This window comes from Aquarana catesbeiana, linkage group LG02 (assembly GCF_042186555.1).
Source record: "Aquarana catesbeiana isolate 2022-GZ linkage group LG02, ASM4218655v1, whole genome shotgun sequence".
NCBI classification, from domain to species: domain Eukaryota; kingdom Metazoa; phylum Chordata; class Amphibia; order Anura; family Ranidae; genus Aquarana; species Aquarana catesbeiana.
The window spans coordinates 522,961,549-522,987,478 of NC_133325.1; the positions used below are offsets into that span (position 1 = coordinate 522,961,549).

The 25,930-nt window shown below is 40.6% G+C and overlaps 1 protein-coding gene across 1 annotated transcript in view; it reads right to left on the reverse strand.

The window, feature by feature from the left end:
- The window catches only part of NFASC (neurofascin), a gene marked incomplete in the record, with an annotated part of 207,251 nt that overhangs the window by 58,011 nt on the left and 123,310 nt on the right, over nt 1–25,930 (reverse strand). The window contains 5 exon segments of the mRNA XM_073615822.1: nt 17–183; nt 352–463; nt 15,805–15,942; nt 20,368–20,499; nt 25,072–25,256. Of these exon segments, the coding sequence (XP_073471923.1) occupies nt 17–183; nt 352–463; nt 15,805–15,942; nt 20,368–20,499; nt 25,072–25,256 (734 nt within the window).

Here is a 25,930-nt window from a genome sequence, read left to right on the forward strand (position 1 = left end):
CTATCCATGATCCTACCTTTGACTTCCAGCCTTACGGTGTTTTCAGCATTGCCAAGGATGTTTGTAGCAACACAAGTGTATTTGCCTTGATCCTCCTTTCGCACAGTACTAATCTCCAGTGTACCATTTTCATGCACTCTGTAATTTCCTCCATCCAGGTTACTGCCCTGTCCGTTCTTAAACCTACCATGTCCGTTGAAACAGAGTAAAATAAAATGTATGATGTGGATCCAATTGTACAGCTGTCAAAAGTAAAATCCTGTTCTGCTTTTACTTGATATTCTCTTTAAAAGAATATTCAAAAACCACAATAGAGAAAGACATGTTGGCTACTTGCAGTACAAGCCTTACCAGCGAAGAGTAGGTATAGGAGATCCAAAAAAGGGGCAGTCTAACTGAGTCCTATTATATTCAATTACTCTAATGAACTGGTTCCGAGGGCCCAGCATTCGCGATGGAACATCTACAATAGGGAACACAGAAGCACTGTAAATGTATGTATTTGTTCAAAATAATAAGCCATCGAATGTAAAAGCAGGAATATACAGACAACATGGTAGGATGATGGATAAAAAAAAAAACTTAGGGAGCCAAGGGATGCATGTAATGCTAAAAGTCTAAACAGTTACATATTTCTTTCAAAGGTAGGATAAAAAACGGTGATCAATCAAAGTACCGTACATACACTATATTGTCAAAAGTATTGGAACGCCTGCGTTTACACGCACATGAACTTTAATGGCATCCCAGTCTTATGCCCCGTACACACGGTCGGACTTTGTTCGGACATTCCGACAACAAAATCCTAGGATTTTTAGTGAAGGGATGTTGGCTCGAACTTGTTTTGCGTACACACGGTCGCACAAAGTTGTCGGAATTTCCGATCACCAACAACGTGGTGACGAGACTAGAAAAGGCCAGTTCAGAACCAAGCGCGGCACCCTTTGGGCTCCTTTTGCTAATCTCGTGTTAGTAAAAGTTTGGTGAGAGACGATTCGCGCTTTTTCAGACTTGTGGCTTTCAGATCATTTTCTGCGGTTCAGTTTGTGCTTGTGGGTTTGTATCTGCTCTTCAGTGCGTGCAAGCAAGTTCCGCGTGACTTTAAGTAGTCATTGTGTTCTTGTTCGTTCGTTACTGTTTTTCAGGTCACTCTTCACAGGCCTTGCTGTTCTTTAGTGCGTTCTGTTACTTCGTTCTGAGCAGCCGACCGTTTTCTAGCCATGTTGCGTATACGTACTCCTCATACAGTTTGTGCTGTGCGGGGGCTTGGTGTTGGGGTCCTGACCTTGACACAAGTCCAGTCCATGAACAGGGTGGGGAGGAGTTCATGGACCAAGAATTGGTTGCTTCAGCGTGACCAGTTCTCTCATATGCCTTTGCTCCGTGAGATCCGTGAGAATAATCCTGATGATTTCAGGAACTTTCTCAGGATGACGGACCCCGTGTTTCACCGTCTGCTGGCTTCACTGACCCCTTATATTAGCAGGCAGGATACCTGCATGAGGCAAGCCATCACTCCAGAGCAGAGGCTGGTCGCTACCCTGCGGTACTTGGCGACAGGGAGAAGTCTGCAGGACTTGAAGTTCTCGACAGGCATCTCCCCCCAGGCTCTGGGGATCATAATCCCAGAGACCTGTTCTGCCATCATCCAGGTCCTGCAGAAGGAGTATATGAAGGTAAGATTTTTATCCTTTAACATCACATTTTATTGTATATAATGATTGATAATGTATTGTATTTCTTTCCTCATTCCTTAATTACCATGATTGGAATATGCTGTGAATGTCCCCTTTGTCCTCATGCATGCTGGATTTTTCTGTAATTAATTTTTTAGTCCTTCATACAGATTGGCCTTCAATAACCTCCCCAGCATGTTCTCCTGCCCCTATATTCACCTCATGTAGTCACTTAACAATGTATTTTATCAGCTCCATAGTAGTGCTTTACTCCAAACACCCCATAAAATGTTTAGAAATGTGATTTGTGCTTTAAATTCAGGCAGAGTGCCAGAGACTTGGTGTTGTGAAATTCCCCTTAAGAAATGCTATCTGGAGGTTGGCCAAGAATGTTTGTGTCTAATCTGCTTGCCATGTTTATGTGCAAAAATATTAATTTATTTTTGTTTTCCTCAACAGTTTCCTTCCACACCACAGGAATGGCAGACTGTGGCCTCCCACTTTGCCCAGCGGTGGGACTTTCCTAACTGCGGAGGGGCAATTGATGGGAAACACGTCCACATCGTCCCACCACCCAACTCGGGGTCGTACTATTTCAACTATAAGGGGTTCAATAGTATTGTGATGTTGGCGGTGGTGTCGGCTAATTACGACTTCTTGTATGTGGACGTGGGGAAGAATGGCCGGATGTCCGATGGTGGAGTCATCGCCCAGACGGAGTTCTACAGGCATCTCCAGAATGGCAGCTTGGACTTGCCACCTCCAGAGGACAATGTGGAAGGACTCCCATTCGTCTTCGTTGCTGATGAAGCGTTTGCGCTGGGGGACCATCTTATGCAGCCATTCCCTATGAGGACCCTCACCCCGGAACAGAGGGTTTTTAATTACCGGCTGGCCAGAGCCAGAAGAGTGGTGGAGAACACATTTGGAATCCTGGCCAGCTGGTTCCGCCTATTTCTGACACCCATCCATATGGCGGAGTATAAACTTAATCATATAATCCTGGTGTGCTGTATTCTCCATAACTTTTTACGTAAACATTCGGCCAACTATGCTGGCTCAGATGGGCCTGAGGCGGGATGATACATGAAACAACACTGACGGCGCTTGAAAGTGGCTGTCCTGGCTTGCCCTCCCTGAGTGCCCGTGATGTCCGGTTACGATACCTGGAGTTCTTTGCGGGTAGGGGGGCCATCAATATGCCAGCAAATTTGTGAAGCCTTTATCAAATAAAAAAGCAAAAAAAGAAAATCTTTGTGGATATTTACTGCTTGTGTTTGTTTTAGCTGACCCTGACAGAAATGTGTTGAGTTCAGAAAATGGCGTGATTGTGTAACCTTATACAAAGCACTGTTGGGTGTTATTTACTAAAGGTAAAGACACTTTGCACTACAAGTGCAGTGAAACTGCACTTGTAGTGCAAAGAAGATTTGCCCTTAGGAAATAACCCCCATTTTCACAGAAAACACCAATTACATCACCACCAAAGTGTTTTAGCGTTGACACAATAATCCACACATTCTTGCTTAACAATCTCTTTAATACCTGCACAATCACATGTGCATTTAGAAAAGGTTTTTCAAACAAACCAACATGTTTGTTGTATAACAATTTTTGGGGTAGCATTATAAAACAGATAAATGTCCATTTAAGATAAAACAGGCATGTGTAAAACCAACAAGAAAGACACAAATCTTGAACTTACAAAGTTCACATTTGGTAGAACTTGAAGGCAATATCAGACATGAGTATTTAGGAACTGTGTTTGATATTGCGTTCAGATGGGCTGAAGTCACCCCAGGAAAAGCAAAATTTGGAAGATGCACACAAATTTCCCAATGTCAACATGTGCTAGCTGCCATCACGGGGGATCAAGGGACGTGTTTTGGGGGAGAAACCCCTTCCTCTCAGCTACTTTATTATTGAGGAAGGGGTTGCACCCCCAAAACGCGTCCATTGATCTCCCGTGATGGCAGATAGCACATGTTGGCACACTGTGTGCATCCTCCAAATTAGGCTTTTCTATAAATCTTTAAAATATTTTGAACATTGGAGCACACAAAAAAACAAAGGGATTGGGAGGGGTTTTAAACTCGCCCCAAAACATCAATGATGTTTTTATTTTTTAGAATAACATCATTGATGTTTTTCTTGAGGTTTTCCAATTGTAAATTACACCCCATGATCTCCCCGATCAGGATCTGGGCACTTTCTGATGTGAAAGGATCTGGATCCACAACATCACGATCACCTAAAAAGAGAGAAACCCAAAAAAAAAAGGTATCAAAAATATGCCGGCATCCATCTCTTACCTGAGCCTGTGGTCGCAGACACTCACCTGTTGTGGTGACTAGTTCCACCACGTCTTCTTCCTCCTCCTGCACTTCTTGGGTTGGGGGTATTTCCCCTTCTTCCAGAGGTGGGGGGTCCCTGGTCTCCTCGGATGAGGGGTGTCCTCCGAGTCTTTTCTCCCCTATGTAAAACAAAAATGCTATACTTAGCACACAGTGATTTGATGGCAGAACTATAAATAGGAAACATTGCTTGGAAGTGGGGTACAATTGTATATTTTGGCCGAGTTCCAAAATGTAGCATTTTCAGTGTCCTTTGTCAAGCTTCAATACTTTACCTATTTGGTACAAGCTTCACAGATGTAGCCCCCCCTATAGTATACACTGGAGCACCTGTGTGGCCCCCTAATAAAAATGGTGTTCTTGAGTCCCACGCTAGTGCTCCAGTGTCCAGATGTGAAAACAGCTGCTGAGTGTCCTCTCCTTACACAGAATCTAGTTTGCATTTCATTCTAGTAACAAAGCCATCTACACAACCAAAATAGTTTCTGACAAGTAGGGCGTAAAAATTGTGGCCAAATGCATATGGCCTAAACAATGGTGTTTTATAGGCCGAAAGAAAAATGTTTGATACGAACGAATAATGTACCCATGAACATGAAATTTGCCATTTAAAAATGTACACTTGTAAGAAAAGGATTAATAGGAATAGGAACACAGGACAACTACTTACTTTTTTGCAGCACTCTCCGGATCTTTCTGTACTGCTCATGTTCTCCTAATTTGAGGTCCGACCACCGCTTCCTGAGCTGATCTTTTGATCGTCGTACCCCGAAATTCCGGTGCAGACTCCTGACAACTTTCGCCATGATCTTGACCTTTCTGACATTGGGGTTGGGGTAAGGTCCATACTTCCCGTCATAGTCGGCCTTCTTCAGGATATCCACCATCTCCAACATCTCCCCAAAGGACATATTTGAGGCCTTAAATCTCCTTCTGGATCGTGACGTTTCAGGCTCTGGGCTTTCCTCCTCCTCCTCGTTGCTATAATTAGCACGCACCTGCTGTGTATCCGCCATGTGCTCTTCCCCCACTGCGCAGAATGAAAAGGGGCGGGAATAGACTAGAAAGAACGTCAGGAGCGGGCAGAGTTACACGCATGCGCAGTGTGTATAAAGCGTAACACGCGTGCGTATTACGTACGATCTGTGAGCACAGGAAGGAGCATCAAAAGCGCCGATCGTGATAACGAAGGTAAGATCTAAACTTGGGCCTATACTGCTTCGAAATTGAAACCTATATTGTAACAAGATTAGGAGAGTTTGGCCTGACCTTAGGGTTTGTCTTGTGTTGTGTCTTGCAGAGAAAATGGATGGCTTCAATGACCACAACTTCCTCCCCCTGTTCATAGACAAATACAGGGAGCTGCCCTGTCTGTGGCAGGTGAGACATCCCCATTATAACAATAAACAAAAGAGGCAGGCAGCGCTGGAGAAACTGCTGGAGTTGGTGAAGCCGGTGGTCCCCACAGCAACCATCCCCTATTTAAAAACCAAAATTGGTGGCCTGAGGAGCACTTATCTTAGGGAGAGCAAGAAGGTCACAGATTCCCAGAGGTCCGGAGCTGCAGCAGATGACGTTTATGTCCCCAGGCTGTGGTACTATGAGAGACTGCGATTTCTGTCAGACCACACTGAAGTCAGGGAATCCCTCTCCACTCTTCCTTCCACTCTTCCTTCCACCCCAGCTGAGGCTTCCGATGTCCAACCTGGGCCTTCCAGCCAGGAAGAAGTGGAGGAGCCCAGCTGGAGTCAGGTATAGCATTCTTCTACTGATTTCTGGTCAATAAATAAATGATGTTTAGTAGATGTTATTATTGATCACTAATTGCTGATTGAAAAAAGTGTTTTACATATCAATAGACAGTAGTGGGCAAAAATAATTGGGACAAGAATGAAAAATGCTGGGCTCAGAATGCTAGTCTGTTATATTTGTTAACATTCAATTTGCAACAGTCATGAGGTGAAAATTGTGTGTGATTGATGAATAAAAAACTAAAACTATGTCCCTTTTTCATACACAGGAAGACCTCAGCCAGGAGGAGGTTGTGGAATGTGGCAGTCAGGAGGAGGCGGGGATTAGTGGCAGCCAGGAGGAGGAGGGGCTAAGTGTCAGCCAAGAGAAGCCTGGGACCAGTCGCAGCCTGACTGAATCGCAGGTTCCTCCCCTCCGCCTTCCATATAAAAGAGCGAGGAAGGCGACTCCCATGCAGGATTCAGCGCTCAGGCTCATTCAGGAGGCTTCTGCGTCCCTCCGAGCCTTACCCACTCCTGAAGAGGCCTTTGCCTGCATGGCCTGCCACCAAACTGCAGGGCATGCAGGAGGGTCAACGCCTCCTGTGTGAGCAACTTATTTATAAAGTCCTAACTAAGGGGGTGAGTGGGGAACTAACACCCAAGACCGATGTGATTGAGTTGGACCATCCTCCTCCTCCTCCTGCTGCCACAACTCCACTACCAGAGCCACCGCGTGGAAGGAAGCGTGGAAGGAAGACCAGAGAGTGATGACCCTGGGTTCAGTCTGGTCTGACAAAAGCTGCAGTCTCTTGTATGACCACAGCCTGGGGACACAGATGTCATCTGCTACTTTCCGGATCTCTGGGACTTCTGGACCAGACTGCACTCCCTTAGATAAGGACTCCTCAGGCCACCAATTTTGCTTGAAAATAATTGTTGTCTGCCCTGGGAGTCCAAGGCTTCGATAATTTCTGCAGTTTCTACAGCGTTGCCTCCCTCTTTGTTTAGTTGTGAGCCCTTAATAAAAGTTTTATTTTGGAAAATTATACTCTCCTGTGTGTTTTCATCCAAAAAGGACAGTTTGTTGGTGACGATTCAGGTACATTTCTAACATAAAATGTGAAATTAACAAGGGACAACAACACCTAACAATCTCCTGCAGATTAACTAGAACAACATATCAATGGTGTTGTGGTAACTTGACACAAAAAACACACACAAAAATTTTCAGGAGTACAAACAAAAATCCCAAAAACAAAAAATAAGCCTTGAAAAAAATACAAACCAAAAAAAATAATCGGCCTTAAAAACAAAAAAAAAAAAAAAACACCACCAAAATAATGATGTCAGATGTGACAAATCAAAATATATTGAGGGAATCCCGATAAATAGTAAAGAAATACGTTTGTGAGAAGTCTGTGTGAATATGAGCAGCAAAAATACTTAATTCTTGTCACATTATAAAGAAGAAGAGAGTGCGCTGTATTAAACCATTTTTAACATTGCAGCGTGACCCATTGCGAACGCTAATTTTACCAGACCAAGCTGTTCCGTGTCAGAATTTCTTCTGAGCATGCGTGGCACTTTGTGCGTCGGAACAGGCCACACACGGTCGGAATTGACGGGATCGGATTTTGTTGTCTTAAAATTTTATATCCTGCTCTCAAACTTTGTGTGTCGGAAAATCCGATGGAAAATGTCCGATGGAGCCCACACACGGTCGGAATTTCCAACAACACGCTCCGATCGGACATTTTCCATCGAAAAATCTGACCGTGTGTACGGGGCATGAGTCTGTAGGGTTCAATATTGAGTTGGCCTACCCTTTGCAGCTATAACAGCTTCATCTCTTCTGCGAAGGCTGGCCACAAGGTTTAGGAGTGTGTCTATGGGAATGTTTGACCATTCTTCTAGAAGCGTATTTGTGAGGTCAGGCACTGATGTTGGACGAGAAGGCCTGGCTCGCAGTCTCCTCTCTAATTCATCCCAAAGATGTTCTATCGGGTTAAGGTGAGGACTCTGTGTAGACCAGTCAAGTTACTTAACCTCATACTCGCTCATCCATGTCTTTATGGACCTTTTTTTGTGCACTGATATGCCCTAGGGTAATACTGCTTTTAATAATAAATTGTAAATAAAAAATCAAGGATTGCACTCGCAAACGTCGAATATAAGATCGCATGTACAGCTCGATTCAAGCCTCCTCTCCTGGTTTGTATAAATCAGTTGACTCACAGGGACTTGCAGTATAGTGAAGGGATATTGCTGTTAATAGTAGGAACCTACTTCCTCATCTCACACACCGCTCAACAATCGCACGGCACTGCATGATGTCACTCGTGGCCATAAGGGGAAATCACGGTGAGTCTGCTGTCTCCTCAATCACACATGAAAACGGTTGCTACGATGACATGTTTCGGAGGCGTGGCCTCCTTCTTCCGGCCTGAAGAAGGAGGCCACGCCTCCAAAACAGGAGAGGAGGCTTGAATCGAGCTGTACATGTGATTTTATATTCGATGTTTGTGAGTGCAAGCCTATGATTTTTCATTTACAATTTATTATTAAAAGCAGTATTACACTAGGGCAGATTTGCGCTCTCTCTTCCTTTGTACACTCTCAGATTTATGTCCACCACCTAGTGGATTTGTGAGAGAGCTGCAGCACCTAGAGCAAGAGAACATCCATATAGACTGACTTTGTGGAAAAAGGTGTTGTGGGGACAGCGCTGATTTTGGTTTGTTTTGTGTGTTTGGACTTTGTGCACTGATGCACATTTTGGACAATTTCATGCTCCCAACTTTGTGGGAACAGTTTGGAGATGACCCTTCCTGTTCCAACATGACTGTGCACCAGTGCAGAAAGCAAGGTCCATAAAGACATGGATGAGCGAGTATCGGGTGGAGGAACTTAATTGGCCTGCACAGAGCCCTGACCTCCACCCAATAGAACACCTTTGGGATGAATTAGAGCAGAGACTGCAAGCCAGGCCTTCTCGTCTAACATCAGTGCCTGACCTCACAAACTATTCTACAGTCTCCAATATACCATGAACTCCCTTGGGATCTTGAGCTCTTCCCCTGAGTGTAGTGTGCTCATCGCCACCAGCCGTCCTCTCTGATCCATCCAAGGCAACTGTGGATAACATGTGGAATGGACGAGAGGAGGGCCAGCGGGATCAGTCAGAACAGGTAGATCTGCCACAGCAACTTCCCTGCAGCACTCTGCATCAGGAAATTGCTTCTGTGCCCTCCTGATCCCCCGGTACAATGCCCTCCTGACCTCCCAGTACAGTGCCCTCCTAACCCCCCCTGTACACTGCCCTGCTGACACCCTGTCCCCTGCCCTGCTGATGTTCTATCCTCTACCGTACTGACCTCCTCTCCTCTGCCCTACTAATGCCGGACCTGCTTACCCCTGTCCTCTGCCCTACCGATCCCTATACACTGCTCTTCCTATTACTGACCTATTATTGACCTCTGTACACTGCCCTACATCCAACTGACATCTTTACACTCCCCTAATTTCGCAAGCAAATAAAATTGCTGTATTTTTATATGAATGGATTTGTTTTTCTTGGATACCTCAAAGTCAGCTAGTGAGCTCCTTCCTTCCACATCCCCCTTCTCCTTCCTATTTTCCTCTTGTTACATTAATACAAATTTAATATGTGATAGCAATCATCTTCCCATATTTTTGTGTAACTAGAAAAGGAAGCAAAGGGAAAATGAAAAAAAGGAAATGTCTTTAGTTCCACTTTAAGAACTGAGAGACAAGGAAGTATTGGTTGGGGTGGGTAAAAGGTTGCTGGGGGAATATTATTAAATGCTATGCCGTAGGCCAGGTTGTATGTTACATGTTCCTTAAGTTCTGCACTCTGTATGGTGTGATAAATTACACTCCCAACAACTGCACTTTGTAGAGTGATCAGCAGTATATAGCATACAGAGCATATTACGTACTCCTGACCGACCACAGTCCGTTGTGCTATTTGTTACATAGCTATGGCTATTGTACACCCTGAATACACATACAATACATACAATTGTGCTCTATTTTGTTTAGTTCTGACAACTGAACTCTGTTCTGACCTGTTAGAACCATACATTCTGTAGAGAAAGTTCATGTAAAGTGTTAGTTCTCTGCTTATATTCTTTATGCAGAAAGGCAAATATCGTGAAGGTTTAGTTTTTTAAAAACATTTTTTTTCTGCCTGCAGGTGATGGCTATAGAAATGTAAACATTAGATGCACATGAAGAAACAGATGGTCCAGTTAACTGTACTTAATTTTACAACACCTGAGAGGCATGGGTCCTTTTCCGGACCATAGATTGTATTAAAACCACACACATCACATCATTAGACTGGTGGTCAGCTGCTCTCTCCTATTAGGCTTCTCTCTAACATCTCCCCAACCCCCCCTCTTACCAGTACCTCCCACCACCACCCCTTTCACTTACTACACTGCTAATTCCTTACCTTCCCTGTCTTGTACTAACTAATGCTTCTCTCCCATTAGTCATTTCTTTACCTCTTTTCTTCCTGTATTTAGTGAATGAGGCAAAGCTCTACTGATTTTCCTCATCCAATGATGTGCAACTAAAACAATGCCTTTTTTTATTTTCCATTCATGTGATTGGGTAATCTCTGCAAAGTGAAATTTCACCACATTTACTAAACTCTGGGGAAAATTAATTTGCATTGTGCAACATCCCTTGCAAAGTGAACAGCCTTTTTTGATTTTAGTAAATAAACCCTAATTGCATCTAATATGCAATTCTATTGTTCTGTCTCATAGTCTATATGTTTACAACCTTAATAGGCAAACATAATTAAGAAAAAAACTTAGAGTTTTTTTTTAATTATTATTTTTAACAATAACTTACTACTCCAAAATTAAAAAGAATATGTTGATAGCAGAAATGTGTGCTGTGAAGATAATGGGCTCATGTTCTACTTAAAGTGACATTATAAGTAAAATCTTTTAAGTTATAGATAGAGTGGGAAGTATTAAACCACGTGTTAAGTTTTTATTGCTGCCTGTGCCCCCCCTGGGAAAATCCACCCCTCTGTTTATACTGATGACCATTGTCACCTGGAAAGAAAGTGATGGGAAATCCAAAACCTATCCCCGAACAAGACCCTAAAGGTAAATCTTCCAATGGTGGCACCTGTTCTGTTAAGATCAGTATTCCCCACACTAGGAGATTTCTTCTTTGGATACTCCTCTGGCAGGGGTTTTAACCTTTCTCCTCCCTATCCAAAACTAAAAATAAAGTTTTGTGCAACCCGATGGGAGGCCTGACCCTTCATACTTTACGTGATATGTTGCTGTTTTGTTATGATTCTCTGTACCATCATTTACGTGAAAACTAAATAAAATACTTGGAAAAGAAAAATAAGTTTTGGCTATACATACACATTAATTATATCTCTTTAGGCCATGCCAACTGTTCAGCTTGATGTGGCCATGCACAACGCTATGTGCTGCAGCATCTCAGTAATGCAGTTTGCCCCAGGGGCTATAGTCTGTTTCATTATGACACTGTAATTGCTTATCAGATAACATTATATAATTTCATTTTCTGACTAAGCATCTTCTAATATGGTATGTCTGCCTTTATTTTAACATAGGATTCACTTTTTCTTTTATCCTCCTCCGTTTCTATTAATTGAAGAAGATACCATGTACTTCTAGGTATAGAGGAGCATGTGGTGATTTATTTTCCTTCTATGGGTAAAGCACAGGTTTGCTTCAAGGGAATGGCCAAAAAGACACAATTAAGGAACAAGAGAAAGACAGAATATAATGTGACTTCATATGGCCAGACTTCATGTGGAATAACAGAAACTGCTGCATGAAAACTGTAAACGTATACATCAACATCAACAAATTGATAATTTTTAATATAATATTCTTTTACAATCCTATAGGTATGTATCTTTGCCACATTGATAATGCACTTATCAACAGATCACACCAAATCTGTCTGCTAATTGGAACATAGATAAATAGAGAGATACAATTTAAAAATTACCTCACTCAAGAAAACTGTTATACAGTATTTACCTGGTGTCTTACTATAGTACAAAACATTCCTCAGCAAAACCTTCTTCAGCTCTGTGTATACAAAGGAGCATGGGGGAGCTCATGGCCATAATGGAGATGATATTGACACAGTCCCAAATGAACCACGATGGCTCAAAATTGATATGGTCCAGAAATATTTAGACAGAATAAAGGTGAATAAAGCACCTGGACCGGATGGCATACACCCACGGATCGTAAAAGAATTGAGCTCTGCCATATGAAAGCCATTGTTTCTAATTTTTAGGGACTAGTTAATGACTGGAATGGTACCACTGAATTGGCATAGGGCCAATGTGGTGCTTATATTTAAAAAGGGATCAAAGTCTTTACCAAGTAAATATAGACCTGTTAGTTTAACTTCAATAGTTGGGAAGATAGTGAAGATTTTTATAAAAGGCCACATAGATGAGTTCTATAATAAACATTCTAAGTAACAGACAGCATGGATTTTTGAAAGACAGAAATTGTCAAACAAATCTGATTTATTTTTTTGGGGAGATGAGCAAAACCTTGGACAAAAGAATGGCTGTGGACATAGTATATTTAGATTTTGCCAAAGCATTTGACACAGTTCCCCACACAAAGCTAATGTGTAAGGTTAAGTCTACAGGCTTGGAAAAAGTTTATAAATAGATAGAAAACTGGCTAAAAGACTGAATTCAGAGAGTAGTGGTTAATGATTCTTACTCTGAATGGTCTAAGGTTATCAGTGGTGTACCCCAAGGTTCAGTGCTGGGACCCTTACTTTTTAATACATTTATAAATGATATAGGGTCTGGGATTAAAAGTACAATTTCAGTGTTTGCTGATGACACCAAGCTATGCAGTGGAATACCATCCTTACATGATGTCTCCAATTAACAACCCAACCTCAATGTAATGTGTCATAGCGCAACTGTGTGGCAAATGAGGTTTAATGTTGATATATGTAAAGTTATGCACTTTAAAAACATGTAAGCATGTAAGTTTAAAAATATGTAAGCATCATACATACTAGGGGGAGAACAGCTGCGGGAGTCAATGGTGGAGAAGGATCTGGGGATTCTGGTAGATCATAAGCTTAATAAGGCATGCAATGCTAAGCTGTAGTTTCCAAAGCGAAAACAATCCTTTCTTGTATTAAGGGAAGCATGGACTGCAGAGAGAGAGATATAATTTTTGCCCCTGTACAAATCATTAGTAAGATCTCATCTAGAATATGCAGTCCAGTTTTGGGCACCCGTTCATAAAAATTATATTGGGGAACTGGAGAATGTACAAAGAAGAGCAACCAAACTGATAAGAGGCATGGAGGAGCTCATGTATGAGAAAAGACTAGCTGGCCTGAATTTATTCTCTCTCAAAAAGAGGAGATTAAGGGGGGATGTGATCAACATGTATAAATACATAAGTGGTTCTTACAGTGATAATGGTGGTGAGTTATTTACTTTAAGGTCATCACAGAGGACAAGGGGGCACTCTTTACGTCTGAAGGAAAAGAGATTTCATCCCCAAATACGGAAAGGTTGCTTCTGGCCAGCTCAGTAGATTTAAGAAAGACCTGGATTATTTCCTAAATTTACATAACATAACTGGATACTAACATTTATAGGTTAAGTTGATCCAGGGAATATCCGATTGCCTCTTGGGGGATTAAGAAGGATTTTTTCCCTGCTGGAGAAAATTGAATCAATCTTTATTGGGTTTTTTTGCCTTCCACTGGATCAACTGTGGATATAGGATTGTATATATAGGACTATACATGTGTGTGTATGTATGTACATGTACAAAAGTGAGTACACCCCTCACATTTTTGTAAATATTTTATTATATCTTTTCATGTGACAAAACTGAAGAAATTACACTTTGCTACAATGTAAAGTAGTGAGTGTACAGCTTGTATAACAGTGTAAATTTGCTGTCCCCTCAAATTAACTTAACACACAGCCATTAATGTCTAAACCGCTGGCAACAAAAGTGAGTACACCCTTAAGTAAAATTGTCCAAATTGGGCCCAATTAGCCATTTTCCCTTACCAGTGTCATGTGACTCATTAGTGTTACAAGGTCTTAGGTGTGAATGGGGAGCAGGTGTGTTAAATTTGGTGTTATTGCTCTCACTCTCTCATACTGGTCTCTGAAAGTTCAACATGCCACCTCATGGCAAAGAACTCTCTGAGAATCTGAAAAAAAAGAATTGTTGCTCTACATAAATATTTATAAACCGAATTCACCAAAGGAAAATTATAGATGAAATAGTGGCGCTTATCCCCAGGTGGGGAGATGCCAGACACTCTTATCCAGCCAGTGAGCTAAATACAGATGTGACTAGAGAAAAAGTGAAAAAACATATATTGCTAAATATCCCAAAAAGTAAAAATTGATATTAAATAAAATAAATTATTCAATAAATTCAATATGAGCTAATATAAATTATAACACTCAGTGAAAGTGATATACAAATATATAAATCCAAGAAAAAATATATATATAATGAAAATTGAACACAGTAAATATCTATAAAGTCCAGAAACCAATCAATCGTGAAAAATAATCGTGAAAATATTTGAAGAAAGTCCAAAAAAAGAGTGAGGGTGACTCCAAAACTGCTCAGCTGTGTTTTCAAACATCCACCACACCTCTGTGACGTGAATCCACTCCCACTAATTTGCACCTGGTTATCTCCAGTTTTCTACATAAAGATGGCCTAGGCTATAAGAAGATTGTAAAGAACCTGAAACTGAGCTGCAGCACGGTGGCCAAGACCATACAGCGGTTAAACAGGACAGCTTCCACTCAGAACAGGCCTCGCCATGGTCAACCAAAGAAGTTGAGTGCACGTGCTCAGCCAGCGTCATATCCAGAGGTTGTTTTTGGGAAATAGATGTATGAGTGCTGCCAGCATTGCTGCAGAGGTTGAAGGGGTGCGAGGTCAGCCTGTCAGTGCTCAAACCATACGCCGCACACTGCATCAATCTGGTCTGCATGGCTGTTGTCCCAGAAGGAAGCCTCTTCTAAAGATGATGCACAAGAAAGCTTGCAAACAGTTTGCTGAAGACAAGCAGACTAAGGACATGGATTACTGGAACCATGTCCTGTGGTCGGATGAGACCAAGATAAACTTATTTGGTTCAGATGGTGTCAAGTATGCGTGGCGGCAACCAGGTGAGAAGTACAAAGACAAGTGTGTCTTACCTACAGTCAAGCATGGTGGTGGGAGTGTCATGGTCTGGGGCTGCATGAGTGCTGCCAACACTGGGGAGCTACAGTTCATTGAGGGAACCATGAATGCCAACATGTACTGTGACATACTGAAGCAGAGCATGATCCCCTCCTTTTGGAGACTGGGCCGCAGGGCAGTATTACAACATGATAACGGCCCCAAACACACCTCCAAGATGACCACTGCCTTGCTAAAGAAGCTGAGGGTAAAGGTGATGGACTGGCCAAGCATGTCACCAGACCTAAACCCTATTGAGCATCTGTGGGGCATCCTCAAATGGAAGGTGGAGGAGTGCAAGGTCTCTAACATCCACCAGCTCCGTGATGTCATCATGGAGGAGAGGAAGAGGACTCCAGTGGCAACCTGTGAAGCTCTTGTGAACTCCATGCCCAAGAGGGTTAAGGCAGTGCTGGAAAACAATGGTGGCCACACATATTGACACTTTGTGCCCAATTTGGACATTTTCACTTAGGGATGTACTCAGTTTTGTTGCCAGCGGTTTAGGCATTAATGGCTGTGTGTTGAGTTATTTTGAGGGGACAGCAAATTTACACTGTTATACAAGCTGTACACTCACTACTTTACATTGTAGCAAAGTGTCATTTCTTCAGTGTTGTCACATGAAAAGATATAATAAAATATAAATAAGATTTACAAAAATGTGAGAGGTGCACTCACTTGGTTGAACTTTTTCCACCAGATTAAAAACAAATAAACACTATGTTAAAAAAAATTACTTTACTTTTCTTACCAAGTATGGAGACAAAAGCATTAGCCAACAGATATCCATGGGCATTAGAAGCATTACACTGAAAAACTGCACTGTTACCAGTCTGCACTTCTCGGAAAATGACAGTGTCACCAGCAACTTCAAAATTTGGGTTTGGAGCTGTTACAATGGAATAGCATGATAACATTAGTAACATGTACTTGATAACGGCAAATTCCTTTTTAGTCAAAATTTCTCAAAACTCTTACAACATTTATTAGATATACCATACTATTAGTGGCCAAGGACAACATGGTAATGCAAAAGGAAATCTTACATCCACCCTCATAAATTAGTTTGTAACAGGATCATTTTTTTTTATTCATGCTTTGAACCAATAAGCATATGCTTCTGCATTGCAGTGATTGTAATTTTGAACTTAAAGTGGAACTTTATTCATAAATATTTGATAACAATTATTATTCTTTAACAAAAGAACATACATTTCACATTAATAATTATACTACCAAAATTAATGTGTGCTATAAATTGCCTCCAGCATTGCTCCTGTTTCTTCTTGCTAGAGGCCACCATTTTGTTGAAGCCTGAGCAGTCACTTCCTTATTGGAAACTTTCTCCTTGGTCTCAAAAACTATATGTCACTTCCTTTAATTAAAATATGTGCATTTCTAGCAGAGTTTGTCCTGTCAACTCCCCTGCTTTTATTTTTTTCTCTTCCTAATCTATGTTCCTTCTGCAAAGTCTGTCATTCATGTTGCTTTATTCTCCCTTAGCAACAGTAAATCTTTAAGCTGTCAGCAGATCGGCCTTTGGTAGCTCTTATTTTAGGTACAGTGCCAAAAATAGACCGCAACTGAGCATGTGCAAAGCAGGGTGAGACAGTGCATTACTGGATTTTAAACAGTATAGACACTTATTTTTAATGTTTTACATATATATTGCTATACCTGCGAAAGGGGCCAGTCTGAAGTGATCTACTGTATCAGGACTTTTTTCTAATTTTATGACTAAAGCTCTACTTTAACTAATACATTTCTTTCACAAAAAAAGTTTCTGCTGTCTTACCAGTAAGTAAATTAACTTCTATTTGATAAATTTTTGCAAGATGAAAAATTTACAATAAAACACTGGATATCATCCAAATACCCAATGATAGTGCACTGGAAGTATTCCAGTGCACTGCTAATGATATGGAGGTCAGCAGGAGATATCAGTGAGAGCTGAAAGAGACAAAGGAGATTTTCCCATGGACTTTAGCAGAAGAGCTCTTAGGACTGGAGTGGTGTTCGATGGCATGGGCAGGAGGAAAGCTAAGTATTTACATGGCTCTTTTACCGGAATGCCTTAATTTCAAAAGTTTATGATAGTGACTGGGTTGTTGGTAGTAAACCCACTTTTTCATCTTTTACCTACAAGTAAGCCTCTAATAAGGCTTGCCTATAGGTACTGTGAATATCTCCTAAACTTGTACTGTTTAGGAGATAATCAGTGTGCATACAGCTGGTGACGTCACCGGTGAAAACACTCTGAAGGTCCTGCATACTGCGCCGGACCTTCAGAGCCCGTGCCATCAACGGCGGCTCCCACGCGCATGCACAGGAGTGACATCATCACGCCCCCGGCTATTTATGTAGAAAGACAGGGTAGAGATGAAAGCCCTCTCAGTGGGGACAGCACAAGATTGGAAGGCTTAGTTTTAAAGTAAGTTTCTCGATGCATACTAGCACATTATGACAATGCTTTGCAGCAGATTTTTTATTTTATTTAATTGCTGGTTACAACCGCTTAAAAGCGGTTGTAAACCGCTGAACTTTTTTTTTTTAGCCTGCAAGGCAATGTCATAATGTGCTAGTATGGATTGCACATCATGTTAAACTTACCTTAAAACAAAGCATTCTATCGCCAAGATGTCAGAGCTGCAGGCGCTTCCATCTTCACCTGTCTTGCTTCCAGGTTTGCAGACTCTGGCTCTGTGACTCAACAGAGCCGCAATGACGTCACTTCCACGCATGCGCTGACATTTACGGACAGGGCTCTGAAGGAACGGCCCGGGTGGCCGTTCCTTCAGTGTGCATGCGCGAGTGATGTCACTGGCGGCATGTACAGAAAATATCTCCTAAACAGTGCATGTTTAGGAGATATTTACACTACCTATAGGTAAGCCTTATTAAAAATGGGAGTTTACTTCCACTTTAGGGACCTGAAAACTAAAAGTCCTAGCATACAATCAAAATGTTTTGAGATCTGTAGCTTCACAGTGGCTACAGAGCAATACACTGCAAAACATACCTTCTAAGTGCTGAAACACTGAAATTCCATATATGTACTTCTACTCAGATTTTGCTGGGTCTTGCTATTCAGCTGTCCCTATGAAGCACTTTGGTTTGGGAAAGTCTACCCTCTCATTTTTGAGAAACTACAAGTCCTAATATGCTCTATTTAGAGTGTTTTAGGATGTGTAATTTTCCAGCAGCTAGAAAGCCAAAGTTGTGATAATAGAGCTGGTTCAATATTTCATTAGCACAATAACAAGTCTTCGGTTACTTTGGAGGCACTCATTGTCACATGCAGAGGAGAACTGTGTATGTATCACCATTCTACAGGTATCACCATTTTTTTTATTCTTCCACATATGCATGAGACCCCAGTCTTTCTGATATCACACTGTATTAACAAGTTAAAGGTAACAGAGATATATAATGAATGCAGCATCATACATTAAATTAACTTAGACAACAACTAAAATAAAATAGTCCATAAATGTTCTATACCAATATATACTGTTAGAATCAGTGAATAAATAACTAAACAGTATGTAAAAATGTACTCAAAATTGAATAATATTTGAATTAGATAAAATTCCATCAATTCATCAAATTGATGTGCAAGAGAAGTAAATAACTGTAACGTTCATAAATACACATGTGCAAACAATTCTGACTTCCACCAATTTATGTATATTTTCTCACTGTGAGTAGATATGCTTTAGACTATCACCAAACCACCATCAACAATCTACACTCTACACACTATAAAAAATTGCTGCACAATGATTGGCAGCTTAAGTGCTTTATAAACCCACGTAAACAGGTTCTCCTTCTCACAGCAGCTCTGGTCCCTTAAAGGGTAAGTTCACTTTTTTTTCTAAATGTCAGCTTCCCTATGTACCAATATATTAATGTTCCTCTTTTGCAGAAAAGAAAAGGCTTTCTATATGTCCTAGACCAGGCTTTACCTTGGTGTCCATTAGTGCCCAGTTTGTTGTATAAAAGACCCCTCCGTTACTTCCCGGACAGCCCTTAGGTTGGGAAAATCTTAAAGGATAAGTTCACCTTTTCAGAAAAAATAATAAATGCACCTTTCTTTTCAGGTAAAAAATGTGCATTTATTATTTTTTGTTGCAGGAGCCTGTAAAGCATTGCACCAGCAGACCTGTCAGTGTATAGGCTTTCTCGTACGTCGTACGAGGAAGCCGATACATGCTGACAGGAAGAATGAATGAACTACCACAGCGCTCACAGCACCATGGTAATTCATTGAAAACTAAATGCCGACAGCAGCAAAGGCTACCGGAGCTTGTAGTTATCCATTCACAGTATACTGTGAATGAGTGACGCGGCCGGGTGGTTGGAGCCTAGCATGACCACGATTAAAAACATTTTTTGACAGTTATCAAGTGGAGAAAAACTCCCGCTAGCTGGCACAGCAGGGATCACAGGGGCCGGTGCATTCATAACATGTTAAATGTTACACCCCGAATATGGGTGTAACATGTAACATTTTATGAAAGGTGAACTTATCCTTAAAGACTTAAGCGTTAAGTGTTTAGCGGTGTTTTGCTGCATTTGCGTTTAGAAGCGTTTAAAAAAAAAAAATGTTTTAAATAGCCAAAAATGAAAAACGCCTGTAAACAAAACGCAGCTGAAGGCGAGTTACTGCGTTTAGAAGCGTATGTCGCTTGAAATGCCTGTAAACTCAGCTTCTGAATGCATTTTTTTTTGCATTCCAAAAAACGCCTCTAAACTCAACTGCCTAGAAACATAAACGACACTGTGTACATGGGCAGATAAGATAACATAGAGAAGAGTTCAGGGGCAGTTGAAAAAAAACTCCCAACTGTTCCGAAACGTCCGTTTACCAGCAGCAGTGTACATGAGGCCTTAGCCTTTAAGCAGCAGCCAGCTTTATTGGGCTTCATCACAAGAGGCAGTAATGGACACTGTGGCTATACGAAGAAAAAACCTCAAAAAGCTTATTTATTTGTTTATTTATTTATCAATTTTTACTTATTCACTGATTCTAACACAGTATGTATTGGCACAGGTGAACATATTAATGGATTATTTTATTTTATATTTGATTAGATGTAACAGAGGTTTTGGAGACTTGTATATCATTCATGCTGTAATCTCAGCTCTGTTATTACATATAAACCTGACAAAAGCATCTAAACAGCATATCCATATGTAAATAATGTTCTCAGTGTTTAAAAAATAAAATAAAATGTACATCTATGCAGTTAAATATTAAAGTAGAAAAAAATGTTGCACACAGTCCTTTCCATAGCTGTCCATAAAACCTTACTTGAGATTGCTTCTCCATTCATCAACCACTGAATGATGGGTTTGGGGTTGCCACTGGCTCGACAGACCAAGCGGCCATTTTCTCCTGGGGCTAAGATCAAGTTTTTGGGTTCATCCAGCCAATAAGGAGCCGCTGGGGTAACAAAAACAAATTTCAGAATTTTACTGATTAATTTTTTTGGGGCATTTGGATAAGTTGCATGATAAAAAAGAAGTAAGACTGATTCATTTAATTTTACAATGTAGTTCACTGCATGACTTTGCCACTTAGGCCCCTTTCACACTGGGGCGGTGGGGGCATCGGCGGTAAAACAGCGCTGTTTTTAGCGCTGCTGTACCGTCGTTCTTGCAGCGGTATTCGGCCACTAGCGGTGCGGTTTTAACCCCCGCTGGCAGCCGAAAAAGGGTTAAAATCCCTCGTACAGCGTGACTATAGCCGCGGTATTGCCGTGGTATAGCCGTGCTGTCCCATTGATTTCAATGGGCAGGAGCGGTGACGGAGCGGTGAATACACCGCTCCTTCACCGCTCCAAAAAAGCGGTTTGCAGGACTTTTTTCACCGTCCTGCCTGCGCACCGCTTCAGTGTGAAAGCCCTCGGGCTTTCACACTGAACAAACAGCGGAGGCTGTTTAGGGGCGGTTTGCAGGCGGTATTTTTAGCGCAATACCGCCTGCAAACCGCCCCAGTGTGAAAGGGGTCTTAGGATGCTCACATGATTATACTAAACAAATAGCAACATTTTTCAGTTCTCTTTGAGAGAAAGCATACTGTTAATTTTAGTGTGAAAAAAATGCTGTAAATTAAGAATGCTTTCAGAAATAAAAGTGTTAATAATTTACATTTATCAATTAACAATATGAAAACTAAAACAAGAGAAAAAATATTATCTGGTGTGACTACCCTTTGCCTTCAAAACAGCATCAGTTCTTCAATATTTCTAGGTACACTTGCACACAGTTTTTTAAGGAAATCGGCAGGTAGGTTGTTCCAAACGTTTTGGAGAACTAACCACAGATCTTCTGTGGATGCAGGCTGCCTCAAATCCTGCTATCTCTTAATGTAATCCCAGATAGTTGAGTTGCTTAGCCTTGTTTCCATGTCCTATGCATTAAATCATAGGAACTGGCATGCAGAAAACTGGTAGCAGGTGCTATGGACTGATGAGTCAAAATTTGAAATATTTGACATTAGCAAAAGGCAGTGTGTTCATGAAGGGTTGGAAAACTGTACAATAATAAGTGTCTGCAGGCAACTGTGAAGAATGGGGCTGCATTTCTGCAAATGGAGTTGGAGATGTGACTAGGATCAGTGGTGTCCTCAATGCTGAGATGTACAGACAGATACTTATCCATCATGCCATACCATCAGGGAGGCATGTGATTGGCCCCCAGCAGGACAACAACCGCAAACATGCAGCCAATGTCATTAAGAACTATCTTCAGTGTAAAGAAGAACAAGGAGTCCTGGAAGTGATGGCTTGGCTCCCACAAAGCCCTAATCTCAACACTATTGAGTCTGTTTGGAATTACATGAAGAGACAGAAGGATTTTAGGCAGCCTACATCTACAGAAAATCTGTGGTTAGTTCTCCAAGATGTTTGGAACAACCTACCTGCCAAGTTCCTTCAAAAACTGTATGCAAGTGTACCTAGAAGAATTGATTCTGTTTTGAAGGCAAGGGTGGTCACACAAAATATTGATTTTTGGATATTATATTTGGATTTCTGAATACATTCTTAATTTACAGCATTTTTCACATCTGCCTAAAAAATTTGCACAGCACTGTACAGGCTTGTGTTGGGTCTCACTACATCCATACAATCTAATTATGTAATTTACACATAGGTATATGAGCGTGATTTTGTTTTTATTTGTCAGGAAGTGAGGGTAAATCTTCACAGTGGGGAAGATTTACCGCCAATGAAACTTTTAATCATCTCTAGTTGTATCCACAATAGAATGAAACATTTTAGCTGGAGCTGTCCCTTAATAAAAGACTGATGTAGGGTCAGACACACATGTGTTGACATGTCACGCTTGTTGTTTTATGTAATGGAAAGACTCAGAGGAGATTTTCAAAAGTTAGCATATTATTTATTACAATCCTACAATGTCTAGCATATGCATATAATATATAGCCATTTTATAAAGAAAAAAACACAGGGATTCTTAAGAAAAGGCAGAACTTGATGATCAAACTTTTCAAAAGACTGGAATGGATAGGAAATATAGAAAAAAATCAAAAATATTTTTAATAACATTTGCAAGCATTTACTACCTCTTACTACCTCTCACCAAGATCACAGTACTCCCCCTGACAATGCTGTAATCTGCCTTTTCCCCCAGAATGCTGGCAACATCTGTGCTCAGACATCATTTTTGAACAAAATCACCTTTCTGGATTGAAATGATCATGGTGGCCCAGAGATAACACAATCATGCATATTTCTGCACCTAGGTAGTTGTTTTTTGTGTACACACAACTAAAATCTCCACAATCAGTGCCTATTGCTGCTTCCTCTCACCTTGTGGCTTGCTATACATGTTACAGTCACAGTAATCCCGTGGGGGAAATTATGTTGAGAATATGTATGCAAGAGATGTTCTACGTGCCCACCTATCAAAACCTATCCGCGCCTAGTACAAAACCACCAGCAGTATAGAAGCAGCACCAATAAAATATATTGTATTGATCAGCAGCTACTTAAAAAGATAGATTATGATTAAAAGCAATAAAATATTTTTAAATAAAAAGTCTTTCAATATTGCAGCAGCGTTTCATGTCCAGATCGCCGGGACACATTTTCATATATAGTTCATTATATGAAACAAATATTGTGGTAAGGATCCTATATGTTCTGTGAGATAAAGTATTTCTTCCACCAAGCGTTACACCACGTGCGGAGAACCCCTAATGAAATTGCACTCACCAGAGATCCAGCAAACATCAGCTTTGAATGGGAATAATAGGTCTGCACCGATTCTAAAACGATCACCAGATGTCAGCATTACCCTCGGTAGCATGGCAGCGCATAGGTCCCGGCAGGCCTGGTGGTAATTTTAGAATCGATGCAGACCTATTATTACCATTCAAAGCTGATGTTTGCTGGATCTCTGGTGAGTGCAATTGCATTAGGGGTTCTCCGCACGTGGTGTAACGCTTGGTGGAAGAAATACTTTATCTCACAGAACATATAGGATCCTCACCACAATATTTGTTTCATATAATGAACTATATATGAAAGTGTGTTCCGGCGATCTGGACATGAAGCGCTGCTGCAATATTAAAAGACTTTTTATTTAAAAATATTTTATTGTTTTTAATCATATGTTGAGAATATGTTTTCTCTTGCAGGCAGCAGACTGATGACATCAGCTTGAACCCTTGCTGCATATTGTAACATGTCAGCAATTTGTTGACGCATTAATGCTAATTACTAATAGTTTCATTTACTAATTAATACTAATACTACATTCTCAGCAAAAGGTGTGAATTTTTGTTTATATGATTGCATCTTACAGATTGTATACAGATATTTGAGACATCAAGATGATGATGACTGTTTAGTTGAAACATGTCGGGTGGATCCCTCATGACTACCGCTATACGATTTATATGCTATTCCTATCTTCTGACAATGTGAGTTTGTTTTTATTCTTTAATTTTAAATAAATCCAAGTTTAAACGTTATCACGCTATGTGAGTGTTTTTACCCCTCACATGCAACACAAATTATTCGCTTGGCTTATGATGTATCCATTGATGAGGAAGCCGTGCTGATTTCTTCTCCCTTTCTGTGTGATGATGACATCTGACCAGATATAATACTCAGACCTGTTGGTCATCAAGCCCTTTTGACCTGTATGGCATATGCTATTTCAGGCCACTATTTCTGGTAAGCCTCCATGATTTCTGGTGATGGTCCTGGCACTGATTTCAATCTTCTTTGCACTTTTGGTCTCCATACGGTCCATTTATCTACCAGGTTGCCGGGTCTAAACAATCCCTCTGCATGCTCAGGAGACACTTGTTTATCATCGCCTATGCACTGTTACCACAGACTTTTTGCTTTTTGTTTTTTTCACTTATTGTGATATGGACTTTATATCTAATACCATTTTTTGATGTTTTTTTCATTTACCATTTGATTTAGTGAATGTATATAAGTGTTATTACTTTGTTCACTAGTTACATCCATTCACGTGGCACTTTTTGGTTCACAATGAAATGTTTGCTTTGAAGTCACTTAATTTTTAAGAATTTTTCATCATTCTGATTTATTTATTCATCACGTATTTACGGAGCTTATAGCGCCACACTTTTGAATTTTCTATTGTTATTCTGATCCTGAGTCTACGGGTGTGTTGGCTGCTGTTTTTGTTTACTTCCAGCGCAGTGCTGTACTTAACCTTTGTATACCATTTTATACAGATATTTGAGACATCAAGAGGGAATTTCCTGTGGTTTGCAGTAATTGAGACTTTTGAGAATTTTTCGTCTTGGCACACTGATGGGCAAAGTGCAAAAATCAAAAAAATCAAACGATCAACAAATCATATTTTTCATATTTTTTCAATTAGATCAATGAAAGATGAATTCTGATTTGCTTTGGACTACTGCACTTTACATTTAATATAAACTCACAGTTTTTTTAAAACTTGGTATAATCACATTTCTAATGATCTCTGATTTTTTGTGCCTTACCCTTAACACGAACAGAAATGGTGTGTCTGATACTTCCCATCCTGTTTGATGCCTGGCAGAAATACTCTCCACTGTCTTCCTCAGAGACAGGTGAAATACGCAAGGTCTTGTTGTAATTCTCAAACTTCAGTTTCTGACTGGGCAGCTCTCCTCCTTTCTTATACCACATTATTTCTGGGGTGGGTCTGTTAAAAACACAAAATCACTACAAATTCAAAAGGATGTATAGGTTACATAATTTGATGTGTGCAAGTAAATTTATTTGCAGAGTTAAGATGCGTTTATGACAATCTAAAAAACATGCACAGTACATTATTGTGATGAAGAACTACATTTAGTTTTGGCTGTTTTATAATACAATTATTAAATAGTAATTAGCAATTTCAGTCAAATCTAAACTATATTTTGAAAACACAGTTGACAAGACAGAAATATACATACTGTATCTCACAAAAGTGAGTACACCCTTCACATTTTTGTAAATATTTTATTATATCTTTTCATGTGACAACACTGAAGAAATTACACTTTGCTACAATGTAAAGTAGTGAGTGTACAGCTTGTAACAGTGTAAATTTGCTGTCCCCTTAAAATAACTCTCCCTTTCACTTTCTCATACTGGTCACTGGAAGTTCAACATGGCACCCCCATGGCAAAGAACTCTCTGAGGATCTGAAAAAAAGAATTGTTGCTCTACTTAAAGATGACCTAGGCTATAAGAAGATTGCCAAGACCCTGAAACTGAGCTGCAGCACGGTGGCCAAGACCATGGTTGACCAAAGAAGTTGAGTGCACATGATCAGCGACATATCCAGAGGTTGTCTTTGGGAAATAGACGTATGAGTGCTGCCAGCATTGC